The 11,900-nt window shown below is 58.6% G+C and overlaps 1 protein-coding gene across 1 annotated transcript; it reads left to right on the forward strand.

Moving 5' to 3' along the window:
- Positions 1–3,788: 3,788 nt before the first annotated feature.
- EMILIN1 (elastin microfibril interfacer 1) lies at positions 3,789–11,566 on the forward strand. The gene is made up of 8 exons (XM_003270625.3): positions 3,789–4,409; positions 5,331–5,450; positions 5,912–6,132; positions 7,241–9,169; positions 9,572–9,688; positions 10,148–10,165; positions 10,317–10,454; positions 10,841–11,566. The coding sequence occupies exons 1-8, from the start codon at positions 4,240–4,242 to the stop codon at positions 11,176–11,178; spliced, it is 3,051 nt and encodes a 1,016-aa protein (XP_003270673.1). The 5' UTR covers positions 3,789–4,239; the 3' UTR covers positions 11,179–11,566.
- Positions 11,567–11,900: the final 334 nt, after the last annotated feature.

Genomic DNA, 11,900 nt, shown 5'->3' on the forward strand with positions numbered 1-11,900 from the left:
TGTAGGACCAATTGGCACTAGATCCTTGGAAATTACCCACCTTGGAGAGGTTGTAAAATAGGTCATGTCCTAGTGCCACCAACAACTTAGCTTTTTGAGGGGTCAGGAACTCTTACCAATTGCTTTGGAAATTTATGGCTGCCTGCCAATACCACCACCAGCATGTCACTGCCACCATCACCACTAACACTGCACTCTAACTTTATTCTCCATTGTAGCCTGCTTGCCCACTCAAGCCAGCAAGGGGAAGCATCCTCCCTGGTGAACCCAGAGCCACTGATATCTTTGTGACTTCACAAACATTCATGATAGCTCCTAGGTCTCGTCTCCTAATTACATAAAGGCAAATGAAATGCAACCTATTGCAACTATATTTCAAAGCCAACATTTTTCACTTGATACACTTAAGTTATACAACAGATTTTTGAATTTCAGAGGGTAGGAGAGGGAATGGATAACAATTGGGCAGTGACAAGATGGCTGGGGTGACTTCAGGTTGCCAGAGGCCTCCTAAGGGCGAAGAGAGGGAGAAGAGCAGAGAAAGAAAACCCATAGCAGCAGCTGGGGCAATCTGGAGGGGAAGTGGGTTGGCTTCCTGCCAGGGCCAGAGCCAGAGCCTAGAGACCAGGGACAAAGCTGCAGCCTTCCACCGAAATCTTCTTTGAAATCGGGATCTCCTGTGAACATTTCCTTCAAATCTCCCTGTGTGCTGATCCCCAGGGCTCTAAGGGGCAACTACAAATTTCCGTTTCTGTTTGTTCCAGCATTTACTTTAACCAACCACCCCCTACTTTTTTTTTCTGAGTCAGTCTCACTCTGTTGCACAAGCTGGAGTGCGTGGCACGATCTTGGCTCACTGCAGCCTCTGCCTCCTGGGCTCAAGCGATTTTCGTGCCTCAGCCTCCCCAGTAGATGGGATTACAGGCACACACCACCACACTGGCTAATTCTTGTATTTTTAGTAGAGACAGGCTTTCGCCATGTTGGCCAGGATGGTCTCGAACTCCTGACCTTATGGGATCCACCCACCGCAGCCTCCCAAAGTGCTGGGATTACAGGCATGAGCCATCGTGCCTGGCCTAATTTTCGTATTTTTAGTAGAGATGGGGTTTCACCATTTGGCCAGGCTGGTCTCAAACTCCTGACCTCAAGTGATCTTCCCACCTCAGCCACCCAAAGTGCTAGGATTACAGGCGTGAGGCACCACACCCAGCCTGACCCTGTCTTTTCACAAACATTTCTCTTAGCCATCAAGGTCACATTCTGGGTCATAGGACATTGGAGGCAAGATAGTTCAGAGTTACAATGATGATTTGATGGCATTCATTCTCATGGCTTCCACCTATTGCCCTGCACATGTTGGAAGAATCAATGGCCCACCATTGCTAACCATCCTGGACACTGGTTTCCACTAGGATGTGTTACTCTCATCTTAAATTCAGTATCTTCAAACTATGATCACTTTTCTTTCCTCCAAACCTGCTCTCTTACCGACTTCCCCGTCCTGGCTTAAATGCTGGAATCTTCTCTCGTGTCTCCCTTCATCTGGTCCCTCATTACTCAGGCAGTCACCAAGTAGTCACAACGTTCCCTGCCTATCCATGGTCACTGTCACCACCAGAGCCCAAGTCTGCATCACTTTGCAATGTAGAATTTGGAAGGGACTTTAGATGACACATAGACTCCCAGTGGTGTCATGGGATTTGCTGGGTCATAGTGACAGGAGGAGCTGGGGCTACATTGCCTGTGCTCTGACACTGTATTCAGCGCTCTCACCCACAATACCTTCTTTCGTGTATGTGTATATGCTTCTACTCAAAAACTTGCAATACAACCTCATAACCAGTCATTTGAGCCTCTCCCTAATTTGTCCACAATCTACCTCTCTGAATTTCGGTCCCATTTTTTCCTGACACAAAAAAAAGAGCTAATGTTGATTGAGCATTTACCACTTGCCAGGCACTGTTCTAGAATGCTTTACATGCATTGACTTAATCCTCACAAAGTGGGATGGGGAGTCTTGTTATTCCTGTGTTACAGCTGAGACTGAGGCAGACCGCTCTTCCTGAACCTGAAATCTCTCTCCTCACCTTGTCTCTGTTCTTGACTCCTGCCCCCCACCCCCGCCCCCGCCCCCGCCCCCGCCCCAATGCTGTTCAGCTTTTGTCTTTTCCAGCCTCTCCTCTGACTGTCTCCAGCAGCCAGCTGTCTTTCCCTCCTCCTAGCTGGAACACACATCATACCTCTGTCCTGTCCCTTGGCACTTCTTCTGTCCTGGCTTGTGATGGTTCTCTGTTTGGGGGCTTGTGTCCCATTCTCCAACAACCTCAGTTTCTCCTTAGTGGACGGCGTCTGGGTCTTACCTATGCCTTTGCTACGTGGGCACCTCCGCAGTGCCTGGCACACAGCATTCTCCTGTCTCCTTTCTGTCTAGTGCTTCTGTTTCTTTCTCCCAAGCATCCCACCACCTGGAGACCCTGGTCAAGCACTGAGGGTCAGATGGTGACGGGGACCAAGCTTTTAGATCAAGATGGCACAGGTGGAACTTTCAGGTCAGGCTGATGGCTCTTTGCCTGTCACTGAGAGCTATCAGGCTTGCCTCCAGGCTAGGGACTGACTTCCTTTGGTGCTCTAAAGATAGGTCCCGATTTACCTCATCCCCCACCCTCATCTGGTTATGGCCTGACCATCACCAAGACAAGCCCAGGACCCATTTTCATTTATCGCTTTAAGAAAGGTTGTTTCTCTTCCTGCCCACGTGCCCTCTACTGCTTGACAGAAGCCTGCTCCCCATTGCCAGGTGCCTTTCTTCCTCTTCTTCTTCTTTTTTTTTTTTTTTTTTTTTTTGAGACAGAGTCTCGCTCAGCCGCCCAGGCTGGAGTGTGGTGGTGTGATCTTGGCTCACTGCAACCTCCTCCTCCCGGGTTCAAGCGATTATCCTGCCTCAGCCTCCTGAGTAGCTGGGATTACAGGCGTGCGCCAACACGCCTGGCTAATTTTTGTATTTTTAGTAGAGATGAGGTTTCACCATGTTGGTCAGGCTGGTCTCGAACTCCTGACCTTGTGATCTGCCCACCTCAGCCTCCCAAAGTGCTGGGATTACAGGCGTGAGCCACCACACCCGGCCCTTTCTTCCTCTTCTGTCATCTGTGGATTTCCCGTCTGCCTCAGTGGAGTCCTTGACCTTTTCCTCCCTGGCCCAGCAGCACATTCTCCTCCCCTCCTTTCTCCCAAGTCACTGACCTGGTGTTTAGTGTGTGTTCTCAGCCTCACCATTGACTTGCTGTGTTACCTTGGACAAGTCACTCTCCCACTCTGACCTCAATTTTCACATCTCTAAAAGGAGACTGCTAGACTAGACGGCGAGTGAAGTCCTACTGAGCCCTCCAAGTTCATTCTCCCTTGTCCAGTCCTTCCCTCCCACCCTCCCCTCTGGGCTCCCTCTCTAGGGCCCTCTCCCCCAGGGGAGGCCTGCTCCAGCCCCAGGGGAGCTGCGGCTCTGGCTCCCGTTCCCAGTCGGAGTGACCAGCCCTGGGCCTCAACTTTGGCCCTGGCTTTGGCCCTGGCTCCATGTGGCCCATCTGAGAGGCTGGCCTCAAGCCCGGCGGCAACTCCACATTTCTGTTTTTCCTTTTTTTTTCCCTCTTTCCCGGAGTTAACAAGAAGCAGATGTGGCGCACGATGGTTGGAGAGGTGGGGGGAGGAAGGGGGAGGCCGGACCGCCAGCCAGACGGGGGGAAGGGAGGGGAGCCAGCAGGGAGGAGGAGGCCCGGGCCCGCCCCACAGCCACTCTCGCGCCTCCGAACAGCCACAGGGGCAAAGCCCTGTCACCCCCAGGATCCGGTCATCAGGGAAAGAGGACAGGGAGACCAGAAGAGGGCCAGCTGGGACGAGGGGGCGGACGCCCAGGACGCAACTTCTGAGACGCAGCTCCTGAGAGGGGCAGGGACCAGGCGCGGGAGGCCAGAGGGGGCACAGAGAACAAACCCCCTCAGAATTGAAGAGGAGAGCGGAAGGAACCGAGCGGGGACGGACAGGAGCTGAGGAGGAAAGAGGAGGGGAGAGGGGTCAGGCCAGGCAGCCAAGGGGAAGACGTGTGGCCGGGGGCTGTCGGCAGGAAGCTGGGACGGACAGGACGGGCTCGGGCTGTCCTGTGGAGCAGCAGCATCCCCGGGGCCGGCAGAGGCGCCAGTGGCTGGGCGGGATGAGTCTCTGAGGGCCACTGTGGAGCGCCCCGCCATGGCCCCCCGCACCCTCTGGAGCTGCTACCTCTGCTGCCTGCTGACCGCAGCTGCAGGGGCCGCCAGCTACCCTCCTCGAGGTTTCAGCCTCTACACAGGGTCCAGTGGGGCCCTCAGCCCCGGGGGGCCCCAGGCCCAGATTGCCCCGCGGCCGGCCAGCCGCCACAGGTAAGAGTCTGGGTCCCAGCCCGAGGCGTGGGTGGTGAGAAAGGGGTCAGAATGCCACCTCTGCCTGGCTCTCTGCCGTAGGCTGCGTCCGCTAATGCAGGGCAGAGGGGGAGTGAGAAGCCCATCCATCAGGTGGCTCCTCACATGCCCACCTTCCCTCCGGGCCTTTTCCAGGACCCCCTGAACACATATGTTCCCTGGGTCACCTAGGGGGTCCGCTCCCACATGCCCCAGGGAAGCTGTCCTGAGGGGAGCGGGCCAGGCCTTCCTGCCAGCTGCCCTCTGTATCCCAGCCCCAGAGCCTCAGGGAGAACTTTTGTCCCCTTCTAGGGCTCCCTTGGCCCCATCCAGTAATCCATAATTCTGACACCACTCCAGCTCTGTTCCCTCCAGCCCTCCAGCCGGACACAGATCAGAGGCCCGCATGAATGGGGCCAGGAGTATAGAACTGCAATCCCCAAGAGGGGCAGGCTCATCAATGGCTTATTCTCTACTTAACCCCGAGCTGGCCTGCCCGTCCTCTCCTGGAGGGGTGGGGTGGAAGCCAGTGTTCAGATCACCCACAGGGCCCAGGCTGGCTATGCGCACACGGCAGCCAAACTGGGGACTGAGACAGGCCCAGAAAGGGACACACATGACTGTGTACATTCAGAAGCTCCCCGGGACCCCACCGCCATGAGGATTGACTGCTCTGTGGTTTTCCATTCTGCGCCTCTCCGCATCTTGAAAAGTCTTTATCTGCTTCTGCTACACAGGAAAACGTGGGGGATAGGGAGGGTGGCCATGCCAAAGCCCTGGCTCTCACTGATCCCCAAGGGCCCTGCATCTTTGGAGCCTTCCTCAGCCCCTCTGGTAGCCCCTAGGCCCTCCTCCAGGGTGTGTATCTTTGGTCCTTGGACCCAGAGGGGGTTGTACCTACAGGAACTGGTGTGCCTATGTGGTGACCCGGACAGTGAGCTGTGTCCTTGAGGATGGAGTGGAGACATATGTCAAGTACCAGCCCTGTGCCTGGGGCCAGCCCCAATGTCCCCAAAGCATCATGTGAGTCCCAGGGCCAGGGAACAGGCCCTTAATTGGAACTGGGTGAGGGCAGATGGTGGGTGGCTGACTCAGGGAGTCTGTACGAAGCAGGGAGCGAGGGCAGGACAGGGGCTAGGGTCACAGCCATTTTGAGGAGATACTGAGACAACAGTTTGGCTGGTGGGAGACTGAGGGCAAACCTGCCTCACGCGCCAGCCCCAGATGCCTTCTCTGGGATGGCTCAGGCTCAAGCAGAGGAGTTCAAGGTTCCAGCACAAGGCAAGGGAAGGAAAAGCAGGGATTTAACCCTTGGCCAAAAAGCTGACAGCTGTCAGCTGAGCAAGGCCACATGTTGGACAGTAAGAGGGACCCAGCCTGAGGGACAGGCCATGCCCACCAGCAGCTGCCCACCCTTGAGGACAGGGACCAGGGTCACTGACAGTACAGGGAGGAATAAAGAGGCCTCCTTCTGCCTCTGCCAGGTACCGCCGCTTCCTCCGCCCTCGCTACCGTGTGGCCTACAAGACAGTGACCGACATGGAGTGGAGGTGCTGTCAGGGTTATGGGGGCGATGACTGTGCTGAGAGTCCTGCTCCAGCGCTGGGGCCTGCGTCTTCCACACCACGGCCCCTGCCCCGGCCTGCCCGCCCCAACCTCTCTGGCTCCAGTGCAGGCAGCCCCCTCAGTGGACTGGGGGGTGAAGGTGAGTGTGGGAGCTGCTGCAAGGGCGGCAAGTTCCAAATGGTGATCCGATGCAATGGGAAATGTGGGGCCAGGCTGCTGGGGGAATCCCCCGTGCTCTATGCCAGAGAGAAGAGAGGGGCTGAAGCGTTAGTGAGATCGCAGAGATTCCCTGCGTGTGTGTGTGTGTGTGTGTCTGTGTGTCTGTGTGTGTCTGTGTGAGAGAGAGAGAGCATGCAAAAGATGGAGAGACTGAGAAAAAGAAGGCCAAGAAAGAGAAGGTGCTCGCACACGCCCACATGTGGCCAAGATCCTTCAAACAGCTGCAGGAGAAAGGGGCATTCCTTTGAGAAGCTTGGTCTGTGGGGACAGACAGTTGAGACTACAAATCCTAGCATGCATTGCACCTGACTACAGATCCCAGACCCCTCTGTGGCCTCTGGAGACCGCAGGTCCCAGCATGCAGCGGTTCCCGTGGCTTGCCTTCCCTCCTGTGTGCTGCACACCGGATGTGCTGTTTCCCTGCCCCGAGATAGCCGTACTATAATTATGCGAACAGGAACTCCTGGCCAACTTTCACCATCCACAGAGCCTCTTCTTTGTCCCCGTGGTGTTGCAGGGAAGTGTCACCCAGTGGTAGCTACTGTTGTGGCATCCAAAGTGCCTCCCTACACTCCCATTTCACCCCTCTTGACAGCCCCATGACAGAAGAGTGTCATTAACCTTTCACAGAAGAGAAAAGAGTTTCCAAGAAGAGGCACTCTGGGCAGGTGGAAAGAACATGGACCTGGGGGCTGGATAGATGGTCTGGGTTTGAAACTTAGCACTGCCATTTATTAAACCTGTGATCCATGGCCAGGCACCTAATATCTCTGGTCCAGTTTCCCAGCCTATATAATGGGAAGAGTTCATGGTGTCTCCCCAGGAGAGTTATTGAAGAACAGACCCCTGGTTCATATTTGGCCTAGAGACATTCAGTGAATGGAGTTTCTTTTTTTTCCTCTTGCCAAAATCACCCAAAGGAGAGGCAGAGCCAGCCTGGGCATCTGACCCTTGCTGGAGCTGGGGTGAGCAGGGGCCTTGAGCTCTGGGGTCCAGCCCCTCTGCCTTCTGCCTTCCCCTCTCCTCAGGTCCTGGGGAGTCAGAGAAGGTGCAGCAGCTGGAGGAACAGGTGCAGAGCCTGACCAAGGAGCTGCAAGGCCTGCGGGGCGTCCTGCAAGGACTGAGCGGGCGCCTGGCAGAGGATGTGCAGAGGGCTGTGGAGACGGCCTTCAACGGGAGGCAGCAGCCAGCTGATGCGGCTGCCCGCCCTGGGGTGCATGAAACCCTCAATGAGATCCAGCACCAGCTGCAGCTCCTGGACACCCGCGTCTCCACCCACGACCAGGAGCTGGGTCACCTCAACAACCATCATGGCGGCAGCAGCAGCAGTGGGGGCAGCAGGGCCCCAGCCCCAGCCTCAGCCCCTCCGGGCCCCAGTGAGGAGCTGCTGCGGCAGCTGGAGCAGCGGTTGCAGGAGTCCTGCTCCGTGTGCCTGGCCGGGCTAGATGGCTTCCGCCGGCAGCAGCAGGAGGACAGGGAGCGGCTGCGAGCAATGGAGAAGCTGCTGGCCTCGGTGGAGGAGCGGCAACGGCACCTCGCCGGGCTGGCCGTGGGCCGCAGGCCCCCTCAGGAATGCTGCTCTCCAGAGCTGGGCCGGCGACTGGCAGAGCTGGAGCGCAGGCTGGATGTCGTGGCCGGCTCAGTGACAGTGCTGAGTGGGCGGCGAGGCACAGAGCTGGGAGGAGCCGCAGGGCAGGGGGGCCACCCCCCAGGCTACACCAGCTTGGCCTCCCGCCTGTCTCGCCTGGAGGACCGCTTCAACTCCACCCTGGGCCCCTCGGAGGAGCAGGAGGAGAGCTGGCCTGGGGCTCCTGGGGGGCTAGGCCACTGGCTGCCTGCTGCCCGGGGCCGACTAGAGCAGTTGAGGGGGCTGCTGGCCAATGTGAGCGGGGAGCTGGGGGGGCGGTTGGATCTGTTGGAGGAGCAGGTGGCAGGGGCCATGCAGGCATGCGGGCAGCTCTGCTCTGGGGCCCCTGGGGAGCAGGACTCTCAGGTCAGCGAGATCCTCAGTGCCTTGGAGCGCAGGGTGCTGGACAGTGAGGGGCAGCTGCGGCTGGTGGGCTCCAGCCTGCACACGGTGGAAGCAGCGGGGGAGGCCCGGCAGGCCATGCTGGAGGGATTACAAGGGGTTGTGGGCCGGCTCCAGGATCGTGTGGATGCCCAGGATGAGACAGCTGCAGAGTTCACGCTAAGGCTGAATCTCACTGCCGCCCGGCTAGGCCAACTGGAGGGACTGCTGCAGGCCCATGGGGATGAGGGCTGTGGGGCCTGTGGTGGAGTCCAAGAGGAACTAGGCCGCCTTCGGGATGGTGTGGAGCGCTGCTCCTGCCCCCTGTTGCCTCCTCGGGGTCCTGGGGCTGGTCCAGGTGTTGGGGGCCCAAGCCGTGGGCCCCTGGACGGCTTCAGCGTGTTTGGGGGCAGCTCAGGCTCAGCCCTGCAGGCCCTGCAAGGAGAGCTCTCTGAGGTTATTCTCACCTTCAGTTCCCTCAATGACTCACTGAATGAGCTCCAGACCACTGTGGAGGGCCAGGGCGCTGATCTGGCTGACCTGGGGGCAACCAAGGACCGCATCATTTCTGAGATTAATAGGCTGCAGCAGGAGGCCACAGAGCATGCTACTGAGAGTGAGGAGCGCTTCCGAGGCCTAGAGGAGGGACAGGCACAGGCCGGCCAGTGCCCCAGCTTAGAGGGGCGATTGGGCCGTCTTGAGGGTGTCTGTGAACGGTTGGACACTGTGGCTGGGGGACTGCAGAGCCTGCGCGAGGGCCTTTCCAAACACGTGGCTGGGCTCTGGGCTGGGCTACGGGAAACCAACACCACCAGCCAGACGCAGGCAGCCCTGCTGGAGAAGCTGGTCGGGGGACAGGCGGGCCTGGGCAGTCGGCTGGGTGCCCTTAACAGCTCCCTGCAGCTCCTGGAGGACCATCTGCACCAGCTCAGCCTGAAGGACCTCACTGGTGAGGGGACGAAAGGCATGAGGGGACCCCTTTCAAGCCCCTTATTTTTCTTCCCCCTCCCCCAGCCCAACTTCCAACTCATCTGCTTTCTCCTTGCTTTTCCCAGCATGAATTGCAGCCCCAACCACTATTCTAGGCGTTATAGTTCGCCTGCAAGAGATGATGCAAGGTCCTAGCTCCCTGCCCTCCCTCTGGCTGCTCACTAGGCCTGTGGGTGGAGAGAGGATGTTGCTCTCCCAGCCAGGGATCCAGCATGCAGCAAGGGACCTTATCGCCCCCTCAGCCTGCAAAGCTCCACCTGTTCCATCCATCTTCTCCCTGTTCATGAAGCCACCACCCACCTTCCTTATCCATTGGAAACTCCTTTTATGGCCCTCCTTCAACTCAATTTTGTCACTGTAGGGCCTGCAGGAGAGGCTGGGCCCCCAGGGCCTCCTGGGCTGCAAGGACCCCCAGGCCCTGCTGGACCTCCAGGATCGCCAGGCAAGGATGGGCAAGAGGGGCCCATCGGGCCACCAGGTATGCGCACTGAGACCCTTGCTGTAGTCAGGGTTGCCACTGCCCCCTCCAACCCTGACCCCCGCTGGCAGCCTCAGGCTTGACATTCCACTCTGAACTTGACAAGGGGAATTGTGTACTACCTGACTGATAAGGGAAAATCAGAGGAAAGTGAGGAGGCACTGTGATAGTCACTGTGTTTGGTTAATGGGTATTAGGAGGCTAACGGATAATGTTGGCCCCACTGCAGTACTGGAGACTAAAGCTGAGTCTATTATAGCTGTCTAGGGTGTGAAAGGCTGGGATGGCCCAGCAGTTGAACAGAATGGACCCTACCTATTCCTGTTTTTCTTGATACCCCAATTCCTGCTTTGAAGTCCATGTAGCACCCAGCACAACAGGAGAGCCTCAGCAGATGTTTGCTGAGTGACTTAGTGAGAGCTGCTTTATTTCTCACTGCTCCCTTTCCTCTTCTCACAGGTCCTCAAGGTGAACAGGGTGAGTGCCTTTCATTTCATTCTGGAGGGAGAAGTGACTAGGGGTTGGAGGATGGAGGTCCTCGGGCAGCCCTGGGCTGGGGATCCAGCAGGGGAAGGGGGCTGGCACTCTGCCCTGAGCATCCCCTTTAACATCCACCCTTCCCGCTCAGGAGTGGAGGGGGCACCAGCAGCCCCTGTGCCCCGAGTGGCATTTTCAGCTGCCCTGAGTTTGCCCCGGTCTGAACCAGGCACGGTCCCCTTCGACAGAGTCCTGCTCAATGATGGAGGCTATTATGATCCAGAGACAGGTAGGCCTGGGAGGGGCTGGGTTGAATGGTTGGAGAAATGGGTGAGGTGTGCAGTGATATCTTCCCATTCTTGCCGCTTCCGACAGTGTGAATCTTTTCATTCTCTGATTTGGGGAGACCCCGGCTCTTTCTTCATTTATTTATTCTCAGCCAGTGGGGAGAAGAAGTAGTCATTCATTCATTCATTCAGCAGATATCTACTGGGGCCTGCTCCTGCCCAGGCACTGTTTTAAGTGCTGGGAATGCATAGTGAACAAAGCCCCCAGTTCCCTGCCGCTTACATTCCAGTGAGGGGAAAAGACTCGGCGGGTCCCTCCTCAGTCCAGGAGTTCTGATGCGCTCCCCGGAGCTTCCTTGGCATCCCTGACTGCTATCCTTGTCCCCAGGCGTGTTCACAGCGCCACTGGCTGGACGCTACTTGCTGAGCGCGGTGCTGACTGGGCACCGACACGAGAAAGTGGAGGCCGTGCTGTCCCGCTCCAACCAGGGCGTGGCCCGCGTAGACTCCGGCGGCTACGAGCCTGAGGGCCTGGAGAATAAGCCGGTGGCCGAGAGCCAGCCCAGCCCGGGCACCCTGGGCGTCTTCAGCCTCATCCTGCCGCTGCAGGCCGGGGACACGGTCTGCGTCGACCTGGTCATGGGGCAGCTGGCGCACTCGGAGGAGCCGCTCACCATCTTCAGCGGGGCCCTGCTCTATGGGGACCCAGAGCTTGAATACGCGTAGACTGGGGTCCCGACCGACGTGTCTACGTCGGCTGAAGAGACAGCGGGGGCGGCGGGCTCCTGGGGTCCCGCCTCAGACGGGGCACCCAGCCCTGGGCGAGCGCCGCACCCGGGCCCGCAGCGGCACCGCGCCCAGAGCGGCCTCTCCCCAAGCCCGGGGCGCGCCGGCTCAGGGAGGCTCGGGGCCGCCCATGCAGACTTTTGGCCTGGCGCGATCCCCCAAGAACCCCTCCAGGGCCGGCCTGCGGAGGAGCTGATCCTCGCACCCTCTGCTCCCTCCACTGGCCCTCCAGGCCGATTCCCTGGGCTCCAGGCTCCCCCGCGCGGGCGCCGCCCACCGTCGTACTAAATGATCCAGGAATAAAGACACTTGGTTTTTCTAAAAAAAACTAAACGAACCGTTCTGCTACGGTACGGGGTCGGGGGCTGCCGGGCGTGCACAGGGCACGGGGCGGGAGAGACGACGGCCTCCGGAGAGGACCCCAGGTTCCGCACTGCGCTCGTCGCCTCCGCCCGGCTCGGGGCGGCTCGGGATTGGCTCAGGCAGCAAGCGGCGCCCGCCCGGCTCCTGCGACATCTCGCTCATGTCACGCCCGTTTCGCCGGCGTCCGCCAGGGGGCGCTCGGCGTTCCCGCCACGTGAGGCTGCCGCCCACCCGGCGGGTCCCGCTGCTCCGCGGCGGAGGCGTGGCCTCGGCTGGGACTAACCGGGCGGGGCGGGGCG

The sequence above is a fragment of the Nomascus leucogenys genome, chromosome 19 (genome assembly GCF_006542625.1).
Source record: "Nomascus leucogenys isolate Asia chromosome 19, Asia_NLE_v1, whole genome shotgun sequence".
Lineage (NCBI taxonomy): Eukaryota > Metazoa > Chordata > Mammalia > Primates > Hylobatidae > Nomascus > Nomascus leucogenys.

Coding starts and splice junctions, on each gene's coding strand:
- EMILIN1 (XM_003270625.3), top strand. CDS start 4,240: ATGGCCCCCCGCACCCTCTGGAGCTGCTACCTCTGCTGCCTGCTGACC. Junction 9,170..9,571: donor CAGCCTGAAGGACCTCACTG/GTGAGGGGACGA, acceptor TTGTCACTGTAG/GGCCTGCAGGAGAGGCTGGG. Junction 10,455..10,840: donor CTATTATGATCCAGAGACAG/GTAGGCCTGGGA, acceptor CCTTGTCCCCAG/GCGTGTTCACAGCGCCACTG.